Source organism: Lolium perenne, chromosome 1, assembly GCF_019359855.2.
Source record: "Lolium perenne isolate Kyuss_39 chromosome 1, Kyuss_2.0, whole genome shotgun sequence".
NCBI classification, from domain to species: Eukaryota; Viridiplantae; Streptophyta; class Magnoliopsida; order Poales; family Poaceae; genus Lolium; species Lolium perenne.
In genome coordinates, this window is record NC_067244.2 from 50,339,619 (window position 1) to 50,358,975 (window position 19,357).

At 43.3% G+C, this 19,357-nt stretch overlaps 1 protein-coding gene across 1 annotated transcript; it reads right to left on the reverse strand.

Moving 5' to 3' along the window:
- Positions 1–5,776: 5,776 nt before the first annotated feature.
- LOC127349330 (importin subunit alpha-1b) lies at positions 5,777–9,764 on the reverse strand. The gene is made up of 11 exons (XM_051375067.2): positions 9,449–9,764; positions 9,265–9,361; positions 8,603–8,694; positions 8,385–8,516; positions 8,107–8,292; positions 7,853–8,016; positions 7,685–7,763; positions 7,054–7,182; positions 6,846–6,973; positions 6,364–6,735; positions 5,777–6,264 (listed from the first exon to the last, which is right to left on the reverse strand). The coding sequence occupies exons 1-10, from the start codon at positions 9,677–9,679 to the stop codon at positions 6,366–6,368; spliced, it is 1,608 nt and encodes a 535-aa protein (XP_051231027.1). The 5' UTR covers positions 9,680–9,764; the 3' UTR covers positions 5,777–6,264; positions 6,364–6,365.
- Positions 9,765–19,357: the final 9,593 nt, after the last annotated feature.

Genomic DNA, 19,357 nt, shown 5'->3' on the forward strand with positions numbered 1-19,357 from the left:
CATAGTAATGATCTTTCTATTGAATTTGCGCTCAACATAAGCTTGATAATTAAGAAAGACTTGATAAACATCAGAACGCTTCTTAAGAAGATAAATCCAAGTAAATTTACTATAATCATCAATGAAGCTTACATAGTAGAGATGTTTGCCAACAGAGGCAGTTGCAGGACCCCATACATCAGAGAACACTAATTCAAAAGGAACAGTGGACACACTAGAAGATATAGGATATGGCAACTGGTGGCTCTTAGCTAATTGACAAGCATCACAAACATAAGAATTTATTTCTGGGGTGTATGAAATCTGATTCTTTCTAATAACTTGTTGCACCACGAAGGAGGAAGGATGTCCTAGGCGGCGATGCCATGTAGAAGACGATGGCTTTATTGTGAGGAAAGCTTGCTTGCATGATCCTGTAGAGACTGGCACTAGTGGGTAGAGACCTTCATGACATGGTCCTCTAAAGAGAATCCTTCGCGTGACCTGATCCTTAATAAGAAAGAACCAAGGGTGGAACTCAATAAACACATTATTATCAAGACAAAGTTTATGAACATATAATAGATTTTTAGAGGCATTGGGAACATAAAGTATGTCATGAAGATGTAAAGTACTATGGGGAGTATGCAATTTTGAATAACCAGTATGACTTATAACCATACCATTGCCATCGGCCGTGTGTACACGATCACGGCCCTTGTACTTTTCTTGAGTAGTAAGCTTGTGGAGTTCACCTGTGATGTGATCCATAGCACCAGAATCAGAATACCAATTTGAGTCCACACCATATGATGCAACATTGGCACCCTTTCTGTTGGTTCTTCCACCATCATCATCATCATCAGAATCATTCTTGAACCGCCACCAGCAATCAGACGCGGGATGGCCATGAATTGTGCAAATCTGGCAGGTCACATCCACATAGGGAGTTCGGGCACGGCCATGCCCCTTCCGGCGTCGTTGTCCTTTGCCATCAGTTCTGTCATCACGGCGACGGTCACGGACATCAGGACGGTGACGGTCACCACGGTCATCTTCGCGGCGACGATCCTCCCATTTGCTCCCATCACGGCGACGGTCACCACGGTCAGGAGACCGAGCATGGTCACCACGGGGCTGGCGGTAATATTCGGGGGACTTGCCGCGATCACCACGAGCACGATAGTCACGATCAGAGTCACGGCGGTGGTTTGCAGCATTAGCAGAAGAGGTGAATCCAGAGCCAGCCCCCTGTCCAGTAGAGGAGAGCATATCTTGACGTCGATCATGGGCACAGACTTGGTCATACAGGTCATCAAGAGTAGTGTCAGCATTGCCATTGACATTAGCAGCAACATCATTGTAGGATGCACCAAGTCCATTGACTATGTAACCCACCATCTCATCTTCATCAACAGGTTTTCCCGCAGCAGCCAACTCCGAAGCAAAGCTCTTCATCTTGGCAAAGTAAGCAGCCGGGGTGAGATCATTTTTCTTGGTACTGGTGAGTGCACCCCGCAGCTCATTGAGCTTGGACCGAGAGCGCCCACTGAACATAGTTGTGAGAACTGCCCACAGGCCGGCAGAGGAGTCTATGCCGACAACATGGGCTATGACTTCCGGCGAGAGGGTTTGCAGCAGCCACCCAAGCACCGTCTGATCTCGAGACAGCCAGGCTGCATACGCAGGATTGGGCTGCCGAGTTTTCTTCTTCTCTGAGTCTTCCACCTCGAAGAACTTCTCCGGCGCAGTATCTGTGCCCTCAAGCAGCTCAAGGACCTGGGCACCGCGCAGAGGGGGCAGGACCAAGGTTTTCCAGAACAGAAAATTCGCCCTGGTTAGCTTGGTGGAGGGTGGACTTCCCAGAACGGCAGCCAGTACGATCGACGAGGAAGACAAGGCCATGGCACCGAACAGGGAGATTTCCGATCAAGGGATCGTGAGGACTTCCGATCTGGAGATCGTAAACTTCCGATCTGAGGGATCGTGGACTTCCGATCAAAAGATCGTGGACGAATTCTTGTGTTTTGGGTGTTTCCGATCAGGATCGATCGTGTGAGGTTTTCGGCGGCTAGGTCATGGAGAGGATTGCTCTGATACCATATTAGCTAACGTAGCGGAACCGGATGACCTCCTTAGAGGGCCGGGTTGCATGTTATATAGGGGGCAAGAATAACCCTTGCCAGGGTATTACATGTGGGGCATCCATACGTGCGGTGTACTACACCGTATCCGTATAGTGCTATATTACAACTCTAACAGACTAATGATCCAGAAGGCCGCGTCTGACTCTAGGCTAGATTCAGGAGGAGTCTGGCGGTGAGCCACCTTAGAAGAATCCAGGAGCTAACGCAGTCAAAGCTCTAGGAGCTACGCCAAGGAGCTAACACAGTCAAAGCAAACACTCCTGATACAAATTCAGAAGAAATCCAGGAGCTACGCCAAGCAAGGCCAGATGTGATCATGTGAATCCAGGAGCTAACACAGTCAAAGCTAACACTCCTGATACAAATTCAGAAGAATCCAGGAGCTACGCCAAGCAAGGCCAGATGTGGGTCGGCTTATGACCAAAAGCCATATAGTCAAACCTCTATTGAGGCTAAAACATAACAGTAAGTTCAGAGATGAAATGTGAAGCTAACAGTCCTGATACAAATTATATCTTACAGTCGTGATTTTTTAGCGCCATTACTCTTAAGCCTTGATTGCTCGAACGGCCATGTGGTCAAAGCACTAGACGATGTACATTATATCATTGTTATTGTCGACGTTCAAAACAACATGGGTCAAAATGCGACTATTTATTTATAGTAACTATACATAATATTTCATTGTGTCTATAAACATGTTAATTGTTGATTCAAATTATGTAAATGTCCGTTTCAAAAAAAAAATATGTAAATGTCAGGAAGCATATACACCAACCAGCACAGAAGGAGAGGTGCAAGGTGTCAAACAGGGAGCTGAATTGAGGGAGGGAACTGGGCAGCAAGGCAAAAGAGGTCATTGCCAGGAGTTGCTTTGGAGTTTGGAGACAGGAAACGCTGAATAAAAGGATGGTTTCTTTACTTGCGCTAATTAAGAAAGGAGAAAGGGAAAATGATCGTACCAATGTGAACTACAAAGTAAGTAGTAGTACTTTAAACATTCAAGTACGAATAATTTATATAAAATAAAAAGTATACTAGCCTTTCCCTGATCACCGTTGTGTCGGAAAAAAAAGGTATATGCGCACTTACATGATTTCTGTATAATGCATTATTAGTTTTGTTACGGTAACGGAGCAATATGGTACTACCACACAGGAGGCTAGGAAGACCAATCCAGGTGGAGAAGGGAAAGAACAATGGAAGGTTCTTCTAATCTTCTTCCACCCATTCATCGTGTCCCTACCTTTATGGGCACCCTCCATGAAACCGAAGGCATACACCCATCAACCCCATAATAAAATGCTTAAGGCATATGATACAAGCTTAGTTTTGCAGTTAGGTTGGGCATCAACCTTTTAAAAGGAAACAATAATACTAACAACAATATAACGAAACAGGGAAAGAAGTGAACCGAAAGCTGGGGCCAAAAGCAGAGCACGCCTCCCTGGGGTGTCGTTGTCCCAGCAAGAGATTCTCTCGGGAGTTCTCATTTCAGCTTATATGAAATGTGTGGCTTAATGCAGGATTTAGTCAACTTGAACAACTCTGCCGTGTAAAGGAGAGCACTAGAGATTGTGTGAGCTTGCACTCCGGCGACGTGTTTTGCTCACTTTTATCATCTAGGCTTATTCATGTTGTCCGGCCTCCGGCTGTTCAATTACTGTTGCACTGAATAAGTACTAAGAGCATCTCTAGAACCGGCTCTAGCCCAAGCCCAAAAAGTTTTAGTGGAGCATATTTTTTTGTCATCGGCTCCGTGGCCCCAAAATACCCTCCCAGCAGCTGTTTTCCTAAAGTTTAGCTCCTCCACCCCGCTGTCACAACCTCGCCGCCCCGCCGGTGTCCACACCGCCGACCATCAATCGCCTCGACCGAATGTCGGAATTAACCGCCACCCTTTTCCCCTCCATCCGACCCACTCGTCGGTACAAGGCGTCACCGGAATCGCTCCCGAGAGCCGCCGCATCGAGCCGGATCCCGCCACCGATTGGAGGTCATTTTCGGCCGCGGAGAGGTGGATTCTTGCTGGAAAAGGGTCATCAGAGCATGGGGGAGGTGTAGACCAACCGATGTGGAGGATAATTGCTCGACAACTGCCGTCGTAGCTATCGGCCTGACAAGCTTTATGCCCAGCAGCGGCCTCGAGCTTCGGCGATGTCCGGTGGAGGTGTTGGCCTGGCGTTGGGATTTCGACGACCAGTGGTTGATAGCCCAGCCATCGCGTTCGCTCGACGGCGTCGTTGGCCCTTTTGGTGGGCTCTATGCTGCCAGCCTCGGACTCCACCTCCGTCGCGCTCAGGTATTCGACGAATTGTTCATATGATTCCGTATTTGCCTCGTCGCAACAGACTTGACCGAGAGCGCTTTCGGCTATAGATGAAGAGGTTGAGAGAGATGATCTTCGACGACTCTAGTAGGAGGAGGAAGAAGACGACGATTTGGAGATGGCTTTGATGTTGATTTTGGCAGCTAGTTATTTTTTTTTACTTGTTTGGTTTGAAACAATTTATTTAGTTCATTATTCGGTTTGTAATAGTGAATAATTTGATTTATTACATTTAATTTAATTCAGTTTGTAATATTGACAGTTCATATGGTTTGATTTGCAAAAATAAAATTTTGCTCCTCAGTTATTGCGGTTGGGATCTGCGGCGTCAAATTTACAGGAACAAATATAGGCCGCTAAATCGCTAATGGCGAGGAAGGCGTTTGGTCAGTTATGGGGGATTTGGCTAGAGATGCTCTATAGGGGTGTTTGCTGGTTGCACAGGTCCTTAATGCTCAATTTTAAGCAGCGTATATACGCTTGAAAAAATTCACATCCGTGGGAGGCTGACAAACTATAAGGGAGGCAGCGATTTGTGGATTTAGAATATACATTTTCAAAATCACCCAACTCGTTAGGGCAAGCCCGCTGGAAATTACAGACATTTAGCTGTCTAAGTTCAGTTGATTATACTATCTCCGTTCCAGAATTGTCAACTAATCAATACGCTAAGAATTATGGAACGGAAGGAGACTTCGTTGATTCAACTGTGACTTGTTAGTTAACTGCATTAAGACAGCTGTGCTCATCTCTTTTTAGCATGGTGAAACTTCAAAACCATGTTCTATATTGCTTTCCCCAGGTAGACTCGATCTCGAAGCATAGATGGGGACACCCAAGTACAAAAGAAAACAACAGAAAATGTTCCGATTCTAATTGCCAGCCACGCACCCACATGGCCACAAATCATTGAAGAATTGCTACAGACGTCCGTTATTGGTGGATACAGAGTAGATGCAATGATGGCAGACATCAGGCACACCAAGCATGCAATTATCATCATCAAAGATAAGAAAAGCACATTAAAACATCTGGAAGATGCTGAAATGTAACCAACAATTTCTTCTTTTTTTCCTTCAATGTGCTACACCGTATGTTCATAGTAATAAACCATAGTACAGCAATAAACCAGGTTCCACGGAATCCTTTCTCTTCCGAAAAATGGAACCAAGTACTCAGACCAGCAAACTCATCACCACAATATGTGTGATACACAACTAGTCTTTTGATATACGACGTGGGACAATCTCCAAAACGGATAGTAAGCGCGGAAACAACAAACTTTGACGCAACAAAACCTGTGGAACATACAACCAACCAATGAACAGACCAAACCCTACTATTGATGTTTATAAGTTGTGCCAATACTCTTCCGACAAGTTAATACAGCACAGAAGCACAGAAACACTTCTGAGAAAAACCGACACAACCGTGAAAACCCTATCTTTCAAGGTTCTTTTTTACCTCAGACAGATATATCAATATAATTTTCATTCAGGCTATATATATATAGGAGGCAAAACCCGACTGGCGACTCTCCCGACAACACCTGCGGCTCTGAACACCCTCCCCCATGCTCCCACCACAGGGAGAGGCAGAACCCAAATCATCCAACCACCTGACCTTGAACACTGACCATTGACCAAACTGCACCACTGATGATGCAGCACAAAGGACTGACCCTTCTTAGACTGACATGACGACTGCTTGAGACCAGACCGACAGGACCCAACCATGACTCAAACGACAAGACTCCCCCCAGTTCTGACTAGTCCCAAGCAAGTAGCTACGGTACACAGTTCCGGGTATCTGCATGAATAATGTAACATCAGAAAACACTAAACCTCCAAATCCAACCCTATGAAATACAAACAACTGCTTTCACTTGAGCTGTTGAAGAGGGCATACCTTCAGCCAAAGTTGTACCCACCAGATGGAGCCGAGTTCTGCTGATTCCCAAAGTTGAAGCCGTTCTGTGGGTTCTCACCAGAAGGCATGGCCTCATCTTCCTCCTCCAACCAGTAGGACTCGAGCATCTTGACTGCCTTCTCGTATATCTCAGTGTTGTCATGGCTCTGAAGGTTCTCAATCTTTTCCAGCCCCTCGGCATCATCAATCATCTGCGCGTAGTTGTTGACATCCCCTGCCCCAAGGTTTTTTTCTGCCTCCCCGACCTTCAAGATGTTCTCAAGGCCTTCCAAGCAAACTGTTACAATTCTGGGATCCGGGCAAATCAGCAGATCACAGAGCGGCTTGATGCAACCCTGGGCAACAAGGAACCTGCTCAACAATTCATGTATATGCCAATGTTATTAAAATATCAACATGAAAACACAAATTAATAACAATAACAATACACAAAAAATACGCAAAATGTAGATGCCACGCACTTAATCTGATCATGTGTTCCACCAGAAGTGGCATTTGAAATTGCCCAAGCTGCCTCCTTCTTGATGTCAAATTCAGCACCTTGCAGAAGATGTACTAGAGGAGCAATTATGTTTGCGTTGATCACAGCCTAGAGACAAACAACAAAAATTTAGAAGGGTGACCCATCTATAAAGCAACATATAAATTCAATTTCCCAAGAACACCAACCTGAATCTGGTCCCGGTTACCAGCAGTGATGTTTGAGATAGTCCAGCATGCTTCTTTCTTGATGCTTTTCTTGTGATTGGTGGTCAAGAGGTTCAAGAGGCAGGGAAGTGCTTGATGATCAATGACACACTGCAGCAAAGGATAAATATTAGAGACAAATACAGACCTTAGTTAATACATGCAAACAGATATCAACTAAAATGAGATAAACCGCATCACAGTATGTATTACGAACTGTCTTTATACAAAATGAGATAAAGTTTGAGGATTATCTTATTGTGTTGATAGACATGGCAGAATTCAAATGATATAAATTGCAACCATGATACTGCCCTGTGAAACAAAATAAAGAGGCCCATGCATTCAATGAACTAACACCACTGTCAACACAGTAAAGATCATGTACACCGCTAGCTTCGTCATAACTAAACATTGCAAAATAGTAGCTATAAATTTAGCTTATAACTGTTCCAAGAAAAGAAGGTAGATATCAAGGACACATGGTTAAATTCCCAAGAAATTGTGAACTAACCATTGCAAGTTTGCAACAACCAAGAATTACAGCTTTCATTGTTTGAAGGAACAGCACAACATATACATAAGTAAATAAGATAACTGAAATGAGCTTGACCTGAGTCTGCAAATCATCACCGGTAACAATATTACCCACCGTACGTAGAGCTGGAATGAGCACAGAAGCCGAAGGGTGCCTATATCAAATATTAGTAGTTAGCACCTAAACAATCTGTCATGAGCATTCTGATAGCTTAAAAGGGCATGAAAGGAAAAATGATCTTACGTGAGGAGCTCCACAAGCCTAGGGAAAACACCAGAGTCAATCACAGATTGGATCTTATCATTAGTTCCATCAGAAAGGTATGAGAGAGCCCAGCAGGCATCAGTGAGAACCTCCTCGTCCTGAGAGTGGATGAGGCGCTGCAGTGCTGAGAGAGCCGGTTTGACCTGCTCATGCACAAGTATGTTAACCAAACAATCCTAAGAATCAATATTTACAGCAAGTTGAACCAATGGGACACCAGCCCAGAAATAAACCTGCTCAAAGTTTGGCTGCGGTTTCCCACGGCAGAAGTTGGAGAGGGTCCATGTGGCATTCCTGAGCATCGAGAGCTTAGCATGCTCATTGAGCTGCTGCAACAATGGGAATAGTCCACCACTTCCAAGCACCAGGTCACGGCACTTTGGAGAGTCACCAGCGACATTCCCCAAAGCCCATACAGCCTAAACATACAAATAGGGAACATACCAACATAAACATCATGCAGTAAGGTCTCTCAAAATAAAGACGATTCTTCTGTGAGCTGCTTTTATACCTGCTCACGGACGTCCTCACTTGGGGAGCTGAGTAGCTTGACAAAGATGGGAACAGCACCAGCCTCAACCACCACTTTGGTGTTATCAGATGTGCCTGATGCAATGTTGGTGAGTGCCCACGCGGCCTCAAACTGTAATAAGCAAACCAAAGTATTTTTAGTCAGTTTGAGTGATTGATAGCCAAATTAACCTAACTTCTCATTCGGGTTGTTCTCACCTGGAGTTGGGGATAGTCCTCACGTGTAAGGAACAAAATGAAGCGAGGAACAACACCAGTGCTGATCACTTCCTCAATTGGAGGGCTCCGCTCTACAAACATTGAGAAACATATCAGCATGTAAAACCTCTACAGTTTTGATGCGGGAGCAAAATTGATCACTGGAACAACTGGCCATCAGACTTTGCCTGAAAAAATACGTGAACCCAAACCTAAGATAATCTACTGATGCATGTTTAAACAGATGGTGTACAACCAAAAAAGCATGTGATGTCTGCCTAATAATTGGAATTCGAAGTATCACAGGATTACTGAAACAAGTATTTCCTAGATCGAGGTAAAAGTTGACCCAGAAGATAAGCAGAGTACTGAGAGAGAAAAAAATGGCAGTTGCAGAATCGAAGCTTCAGATGATAAATCGAATTAAATTATTCAGCAGAGAACACGGGGAAGAAATAGATCTTGCCCCTAACCTATTAACCTAATCCGCAAGTATCTTATACAAGGTAGTCGTGATTCCACGAAAAACAAATCTACAACCGACCAAGTTCTGACGCTATTAGTCCTGTACACGATTAACCCTAGAATCATCTTAATTCCATCCCGTATACTCCAACTAAGGCAAATATCATCGAGAGACGTCAGGCTGATGTAAGTCTCACCGATGGAGAGCAGCTTCCGGAACTGCGTGGTGGCCTCGAGCTGCACGGCGCCGTCGTCCGAGAGCACGGCCTGCACCATCGCGGGCAGGCCCTCGAGCTGCACGCGAACACAGATCCAAAACAGTCAGATCACGAATCCCGCACCCGCGCCGAGACGAACGTACCAGATCGAGAGAGCGCGAACCTTCTGCTGGAGCGCCGAGGAGTGGCCCATCTGCGGCGCGCCGCCGGCGAGGGAGGCGGCGGAGGCGGGGTAGCCGTCGCGGCGCTTCTTCTGGAGGCTGGCGTCGCGGCTGGCCTTGCGGATCAGCACCATCCCGTCCTCGCGCCGCCGGCGGCCGTCCTCCGCGTCGACGGAGGTCTTGTAGCCCTTGCGCCGGAAATCGGCCTTCTCGTCGGGCTTGAGCGACGACATCGCCGGAGAAGCTCGAAACCCTAGCGAGGGGCGTGCGGTTCGGCTGGATTCGAAAAGGGGGAAGTACGGGAGGGTGGAGATGGGAGGCGAGGTGGGGGATTTTATAGGGGTGTGCTAGGCTGGGGTACGACGGTTGTTGAGCTGGATGTACACGGTTCCGCATCCGCAGGGAAAGGAAATTAATACGGAGTAATTCAAATTTTGTAATCTTGGAATCCTTGGCTTGCAAGTTTGATGTGGTACTCCGTATTTTTTTTTGATAAGTATTCTATTTTCTCTAGCTTATTTGTGACTGGTTTAATTTACGAGAAATTTGTTTAGTAAATTAACTGATTTTATTGATTGTTTAACAAGGTGCATCAAATTGAATAAATTAAAAATTACATGGACTACCAAAGATCCTTGGTGCATCTTACATCAAATATCTTTAAAACCGCCGTTCTACCTTCACCTTTTGTGACTTACCATTTCTCCAAAATAAAGAACAAGTAAGTGTGTGGTATTTGTGAGCCCTCTAGGGCTATACATGATAGGCGCCTATCAGGCTAGGGTTGAGCGAGTGAGAGACAAAACGCAGGGATGGGCGAGCAAGAGAGAAAGAAAAGGCGGGGCAAGTAGGGAAAATGAGGGTTAAGCGGATTGGCCAAGGAGTCACCTTTCCTCCACCCACACGCAACCTCCCCCATCTCTCACGTCCAAGTGGCGGCTCCCCACGCCCTCCTATTTCCCAGGGCATGGTACCACCTGCACAAGGTGGACTTAACATCGAAGATTTTGAAGAGTAACTTAAGGCCTCACCCCATGATTTAGAAGATTGGATTGTTGAACTCGTTATAGTCGCAACACAACCTTACACGACAGATTTTCAAACCGTTGATTCATCATGATACTATCCGAACAGAAGTTTGTGAGAACCAAGAACATAACAAGAGGATGGTTAACACCATCACGATTGTTGTCAGCACTGCCCAAGTAGGTCAACGTATCGAACAATAAATGCCAAATGCGGAGCAATGATCACATGCTCTTCGATGTATACCATGTTGGCCACAACGTTTCCACAAAAGGACACAACACCAACAATTTTTACTATTTCTCTGCAAATGAAGAAATAATACTAAATATATGAAGTGATGGTGCGTAAATCGGAGGAATGATGCCAATCATAATTTTCCCTAGTTTGGACTCTGGTTACACCAAGACCGTATAGATTCATGGGGCTTTTTATTCGTTCTGACATCGTTCTCGCCATCAAAACATATGACAAAGGGAGAGATAAATATATCCCAATCGAAAATACTAGGCTAGTAGGCTTTAGAAGTAAGTCCAATTATCTCCTTGTCTTTTGATGTCAAACATCCACGGGAGATGAGGTTTCCCTCAGCTCTTTTTGTTTGCATGCATTTTTTGGTGGAGTTATTATTTGCTACTGATGTCTACTCACGCTTCTTTTCCTGTAGACAGTGTTGGGTCTCCAAGAGCAGAGGTTTGTAGAACAGCAGCAAGTTTTCCCTTAAGTGGATCACCCAAGGTTTATCGAACTCAGGGAGGAAGAGGTCAAAGATATCCCTCTCATGCAACCCTGCAACCACAAAGCAAGAAGTCTCTTGTGTCCCCAACACACCTAATACGCTTGTCAGATGTATAGGTGCACTAGTTCGGCGAAGAGATAGTGAAATACAGGTGGTATGAATATATATGAGCAGTAGTAACGACACCAGAAAATAGCTTGCTGCTACAACTGGCGTGTGGTTGATGGTGGTAATATTGCAGGCAGTACAGATGCAGTAGAACAGTAAACAAGCGATGATTGCAGTATTTGGGAACAAGGCCTAGGGATTATACTTTCACTAGTGGACACTCTCAACATTGATCACATAATAAAGTCACTCTACACTCTGTTGTTGGATGATGAACACCACTAATTGTGTAGGGCTACAAGAACCCTCAATGCCGGAGTTAACAAGCTCCACATTATTCGATATTCATATTTAAATAACCTTAGAGTGCATGATAGATGAACACAACTATACCAAGTACTAACATAGCATGCACACTGTCACCTTCATACTATGAAAGAAGGAATAGATCACATCAATACCATCATAGTAATAGTTAACTTCATAATCTACAAGAGATCATAATCATAAACTACGCCAAGTACTACATGATGCACACACTATCACCATTACATCATGGAGGAGGAATAGAGTACTTTAATAACATTACTAGAGTAGCACATAGAATAGTGATACAAAGCACATTGCAATCATAAAGGGATATAAATAAGCACTTCACTATGCTATTCATAACAGTGAATAAGTATTCTGTGAAATATAGCCTAAGAGACCCACACAGTGCACACACTGTCACCTTTACACACGTGGGACAAGGAGTCTCCGGAGATCACATAAGTAAAATCCACTTGAATAGCATAACGACATCTAGATTACAAGCATCATCATATGGATCTCAATCATGTAAGGCAGCTCATGAGATCATTGTATTGAAGTACATAGGGAGAGAGATTAACCACATAGCTACCGGTACAGCCCCTTAGCCTCGATGGAGAACTACTCCCTCCTCATGGGAGACAGCAGCGTTGATGAAGATGGCGGTGGTGTCGATGGAGATGCCTTCCGGGGGCACTTCCCCGTCCCGGCGGCGTGCCGGAACAGAGAGTTCTGTCCCCCAGATCTTGGCTTCGCGATGGCGGCGACTCTGGAAGGTTTCTCGTACCGTGGCTTTTTCGTCCGAAGATTTAGGTCAGGGACCTTTAAATAGGCGAAGAGGCGGAGTCGGAAGGCTGACGAGGCGGTGGCACACTAGGGGGGCGCCCCCCCCCCTTGGGCCGCGCCGCCCTGGCGTCTGGTGGCCCTGTGGCCTCCCTCTGGTTCCTCTCGGGTGTTCTGGAAGCTTCGTGGAATTTTAAGACTCTGGGCGTTGATTTCGTCCAATTCCGAGAATATTTCCTTACTAGGATTTCTGAAACCAAAAACAGCAGAAAACAGGAACTGGCACTTCGGCATCTCGTCAATAGGTTAGTTTCGGTAAACGCATAAATATGACATAAAGTGTGAACAAAACATGTAGGTATTGTCATAAAACAAGCATGGAACATAAGAAATTATCGATACGTCGGAGACGTATCAGCATCCCCAAGCTTAGTTCCTACTCGTCCCGAGTAGGTAAACGATAACAAAGATAATTTCTGAAGTGACATGCCACCAACATGATCTTAATCATACTATTGTAAAGCATATGAGATAAATGCAGCGATTCAAAGCAATGGTAAAGACAATGATTAAACAACTGAATCATATAGCAAAGACTTTTCATGAATAGTACTTTCAAGACAAGCATCAATAAGTCTTGCATAAGAGTTAACTCATAAAGCAATAAATTCAAAGTAAAGGCATTGGAGCAACACAAAGGAAGATTAAGTTTCAGCGGTTGCTTTCAACTTGTAACATGTATATCTCATGGATAGTTGTCAATGCAAAGCAATATAACAAGTGCAATAAGCAAGCATGTAAGAATCAATGCATAGTTAACACAAGTGTTTGCTTCTAAGATAGAGAGAAATGGGTAAACTGACTCAACATAAAAGTAGAAGAATGACCCTTCGAAGAGGGAAGCATCGATTGCTATGTTTGTGCTAGAGCTTTTATTTTGAAAACAATAAGAGAGCATAAAAGTAAAGTTTTGAGAGGTGTTTGTTGTTGTCAACGAATGGTAGTGGGCACTCTAACCCCCTTGCCAGACAAACCTTCAAAGAGCGGCTCCCATGAAACATTTTTATTTTTGGGTGGCACTCCTTCCAACCTTTACTTTCACAAACCATGGCTAACCGAATCCTCGGGTGCCTGCCAACAATCTCATACCATGAAGGAGTGCTTTTTTATTTTAGTTTTGTTTAGATGACACTCCTCCCCACCTTTGCTTTCTCAAGCCATGGCTAACCGAATCCTCGGGTGCCGTCCAACAATCACATACCATGGAGGACTGTCTATTTTTTTTTGTAAAATTATGAAGGTTAATTAATTGGGGCTGGGAACCCCATTGCCAGCTCTTTTTGCAAAATTATTGGATAAGCGGATGAAGCCACTAGTCCATTGGTGAAAGTTGCCCAACAAGATTGAAAGATAAACACCACATACTTCCTCATGAGCTATAAAACATTGACACAAATAAGAGGTAATAACTTTTGAAGTGTTTAAAGATAGCACTCAAGCAATTTACTTTGGAATGGCAGAGAAATACCATGTAGTAGGTAGGTATGGTGGACACAAATGGCATAGTGTTTGGCTCAAGGATTTTGGATGCATGAGAAGTAATCCCTCTCAATACAAGGCTTAGGCTAGCAAGGTTGTTTGAAGCAAACACAAGTATGAACTAGTACAGCAAAACTTACATAAGAACATATTGCAAGCATTATAAGACTCTACACTGTCTTCCTTGTTGTTCAAACACCTTTACCAGAAAATATCTAGACCTTAGAGAGACCAATCATGCAAACCAAATTTTAACCAGCTCTATGTATTTCTTCACTAATAGGTGCAAAGTATATGATGCAAGAGCTTAATCATGAGCACAACAATTGCCAAGTATCAAATTAGTCTAGACATCATACCAATTACTACATGTAGCATTTCCCGTTTCCAACCATATAACAATTAACGAAGCAGTTTCAACCTTCGCCATGAATATTAAAAGCTAAGAACACATGTGTTCATATGAACAAGCGGAGCGTGTATCTCTCCCACGCAAGAATGAATTTATTCAGAGAATGAAAATAACAAAACTAAAATAAAAACAAACGGACGCTCCAAGTAAAGCGCATAAGATGTGATGGAATAAAAATATAGTTTCACTAGAGGAACCTGATAATGTTGTCGATGAAGAAGGGGATGCCTTGGGCATCCTGATGGCGTGTAACTCACACGTTCGTTGGGAACCCCAAGAGGAAGGTATGATGCGCACAGCAGCAAGTTTTCCCTCAGAAAGAAACCAAGGTTTATCGAACCAGGAGGAGCCAAGAAGCACGTTGAAGGTTGATGGCGGCGGGATGTAGTGCGGCGCAACACCAGGGATTCCGGCGCCAACGTGGAACCTGCACAACACAACCAAAGTACTTTGCCCCAACGAAGCTTGATGAGGTTGTCAATCTCACCGCTTCTTGTAACAAAGGATTAACCGTATTGTGTGGAAGATGATTGTTTGCGAAAACAGAGAACAAAGATGTGCAAGAGATTGTATTTCAGTATAGAGAATTGGACCGGGGTCCACAGTTCACTAGAGGTGTCTCTCCCATAAGATAAACAGCATGTTGGGTGAACAAATTACAGTTGGGCAATTGACAAATAAAGAGGGCATGACCATGCACATACATATTATGATGAGTATAGTGAGATTTAATTGGGCATTACGACAAAGTACATAGACCGCCATCCAGCATGCATCTATGCCTAAAAAGTCCACCTTCAGGTTATCATCCGAACCCTCCAGGTATTAAGTTGCTAACAACAGACAATTGCATTAAGTATTGCGCGTAATGTAATCAGGTAACTACATCCTTGAACATAGCACCAATGTTTTATCCCTAGTGGCAACAAGACATCCACAACCTTAGAACTTTCTCATCACGTCCCGAGATATCAATGGAGGCATGAACCCACTATCGAGCATAAATACTCCCTCTTGGAGTTACAAGCATCTACTTGGCCAGAGCATCTACTAGTAACGGAGAGCATGCAAGATCATAAACAACACATAGACATAACTTTGATAATCAACATAACAAGTATTCTCTATTCATCGGATCCCAACAAACGCAACATATAGAATTACAGATAGATGATCTTGATCATGTTAGGCAGCTCACAAGATCCGACAATGAAGCACAATGGGGAGAAGACAACCATCTAGCTACTGCTATGGACCCATAGTCCAGGGGTAGACTACTCACTCATCACTCCGGAGGCGACCATGGCGGCGTAGAGTCCTCCGGGAGATGAATCCCCTCTCCGGCAGGTGCCGGAGGCGATCTCTGAATCCCCGAGATGGGATCGGCGGCGGCGGCGTCTCTCGGAAGGTTTTCCGTATCGTGGCTCTCGATGCGGGGGTTTCGCGACGGAGGCTTTAAGTAGGCGGAAGGGCAGGTCAAGAGGCGGCACGAGTGGCCCACACCACAGGGCCGCGCGGCCAAGGGGGGGCCGTGCCGCCCTAGGGTGTGGCCACCTCGTGGCCCCACTTCGTCTCCTCTTCGGTCTTCTGGAAGCTTCGTGGCAAAATAGGACCCTGGGCGTTGATTTCGTCCAATTCCGAGAATATTTCGTTACTAGGATTTCTGAAACCAAAAACAGCAGAAACAAAGAATCGGCACTTCGGCATCTTGTTAATAGGTTAGTTCCAGAAAATGCACGAATATGACATAAAGTGTGCATAAAACATGTAGATAACATCAATAATGTGGCATGGAACATAAGAAATTATCGATACGTCGGAGACGTATCAGCATCCCCAAGCTTAGTTCTGCTTCGTCAAGCGAGGTAAAACGATAACACAGATAATTTACGGAGTGACATGCCATCATAACCTTGATCATACTATTTGTAAAGCATATGTAGTGAATGCAGCGATCAAAACAATGTATATGACATGAGTAAACAAGTGAATCATAAAGCAAAGACTTTTCATGAATAGCACTTCAAGACAAGCATCAATAAGTCTTGCATAAGAGTTAACTCATAAAGCAATAATTCAAAGTAAAGGCATTGAAGCAACACAAAGGAAGATTAAGTTTCAGCGGTTGCTTTCAACTTATAACATGTATATCTCATGGATATTGTCAGCATAGAGTAATATAATAAGTGCAATATGCAAGTATGTAGGAATCAATGCACAGTTCACACAAGTGTTTGCTTCTTGAGGTGGAGAGAAATAGGTGAACTGACTCAACAATGAAAGTAAAAGAATTGTCCTCCATAGAGGAAAAGCATCGATTGCTATATTTGTGCTAGAGCTTTGATTTTGAAAACATGAAACAATTTTGTCAACGGTAGTAATAAAGCATATGTATCATGTAAATTATATCTTACAAGTTGCAAGCCTCATGCATAGTATACTAATAGTGCCCGCACCTTGTCCTAATTAGCTTGGACTACCGGATCATCACAATGCACATGTTTTAACCAAGTGTCACAAATGGGTACCTCTATGCCGCCTGTACAAAGGTCTAAGGAGAAAGCTCGTATTGGATTTCTCGCTATTGATTATTCTCAACTTAGACATCCATACCGGGACAACATAGACAACAGATAATGGACTCCTCTTTTATGCATAAGCATGTAACAACAATTAATAATTTTCTCATATGAGATTGAGGATATATGTCCAAAACTGAAACTTCCACCATGGATCATGGCTTTAGTTAGCGGCCCAATGTTCTTCTCTAACAATATGCATGCTTAACCATAAGGTGGTAGATCGCTCTTACTTGGACAAGACGAACATGCATAGCAACTCACATGAAATTCAACAAAGAGTAGTTGATGGCGTCCCCAGTGAACATGGTTATCGCACAACAAGCAACTTAATAAGAGATAAAGTGCATAATTACATATTCAATACCACAATAGTTTTTAAGCTATTTGTCCCATGAGCTATATATTGCAAAGGTGAATGATGGAATTTTAAAGGTAGCACTCAAGCAATTTATTTTGGAATGGCGGAAAGTACCATGTAGTAGGTAGGTATGGTGGACACAAATGGCATAGTGGTTGGCTCAAGTATTTTGGATGCATGAGAGGTATTCCCTCTCGATACAAGGTTTAGGCTAGCAAGGCTTATTTGAAACAAACACAAGGATGAACCGGTGCAGCAAAACTCACATAAAAGACATATTGTAAACATTATAAGACTCTACACCGTCTTCCTTGTTGTTCAAACTCAATACTAGAAATTATCTAGACCTTAGAGAAACCAAATATGCAAACCAAATTTTAGCATGCTCTATGTATTTCTTCATTAATGGGTGCAAAGTGTATGATGCAAGAGCTTAAACATGAGCACAACAATTGCCAAGTATCACATTACCCAAGACATTATAGCAATTTACTACATGTATCATTTTCCAATTCCAACCATATAACAATTTAACGAAGAAGAAACTTCGCCATGAATACTATGAGTAGAAACTAAGGACATACTTGTCCATATGCTACAGCGGAGCGTGTCTCTCTCTCCCATAAAGTGAATGCTAGAATCCATTTTATTCAAACAAAACAAAAAACAAAAACAAACCGACGCTCCAAGCAAAGCACATAAGATGTGATGGAATAAAAATATAGTTTCAGGGGAGGAACCTGATAATGTTGTCGATGAAGAAGGGGATGCCTTGGGCATCCCCAAGCTTAGACGCTTGAGCCTTCTTAGAATATGCAGGGGTGAACCACCGGGGCATCCCCAAGCTTAGAGCTTTCACTCTCCTTGATCATGTTGCATCATACTCCTCTCTTGATCCTTGAAAACTTCCTCCACACCAAACTTAGAACAACTCATTAGAGGGTTAGCGACAATAAAAATTAACATGTTCAGAGGTGACACAATCATTCTTAACACTTCTGGACATTGCATAAAGCTACTGGACATTAATGGATCAAAGAAATTCATCCAACATAGCAAAAGAGGCAATGCGAAATAAAAGGCAGAATCTGTCAAAACAGAACAGTTCGTATTGACGAATTTTATCGAGGCACCAGACTTGCTCAAATGAAAATGCTCAAATTGAATGAAAGTTGCGTACATATCTGAGGATCACTCACGTAAATTGGCATAATTTTCTGAGTTACCTACAGAGAAAACAGCCCAGATTCGTGACAGCAAAGAAATCTGTTTCTGCGCAGTAATCCAAATCTAGTATGAACTTTTCTATCAACGACTTTACTTGGCACAACAAAACACTAAACTAAGATAAGGAGAGGTTGCTACAGTAGTAAACAACTTCCAAGACACAAAATAAAAACAAAGTACTGTAGGTAAAAACATGGTTTTCTCCCATAAGCGCTTTTCTTTAACGCCTTTCAGCTAGGCGCAAAAAGTGTGTATCAAGTATTATCAAGAGACGAAGTATCAACATCATAATTTGTTCTAATAATAGAATCAAAAGGTAACTTCATTCTCTTTCTAGGGAAGTGTTCCATACCTTTCTTGAGAGGAAATTGATATTTTATATTACCTTCCTTCATATCAATGATAGCACCAACAGTTCGAAGAAAAGGTCTTCCCAATATAATGGGACAAGATGCATTGCATTCAATATCCAAGACAACAAAATCAACGGGGACAAGGTTATTGTTAACGGTAATGCGAACATTATCAACTTTTCCCAAAGGTTTCTTTGTAGAATGATCAGCAAGATTAACATCCAAATAACAATTTTTCAGCGGTGGCAAGTCAAGCATATTATAAATTTTCTTAGGCATAACAGAAATACTTGCACCAAGATCAAATAAAGCATTACAATCAAAAATTTTAACCTTCATCTTAATGATGGGCTCCCAACCATCCTCTAGCTTTTTAGGAATAGAGGCTTCGCGCTCTAGTTTCTCTTCTCTAGCTTTTATGAGAGCATTTGTAATATGTTGCGTGAAAGCCAAATTTATAGCACTAGCATTA

What these genes read in the sequence shown, in the direction of transcription:
- LOC127349330 (XM_051375067.2), bottom strand. Translation starts at nt 9,679, where the DNA reads ATGTCGTCGCTCAAGCCCGACGAGAAGGCCGATTTCCGGCGCAAGGGC. An exon ending in CCGGAAGCTGCTCTCCATCG is followed by an intron (nt 8,695 to 9,264) that starts GTGAGACTTACA and finishes CAATGTTTGTAG; the next exon opens with AGCGGAGCCCTCCAATTGAG. An exon ending in AGGCTTGTGGAGCTCCTCAC is followed by an intron (nt 7,764 to 7,852) that starts GTAAGATCATTT and finishes TATTTGATATAG; the next exon opens with GCACCCTTCGGCTTCTGTGC.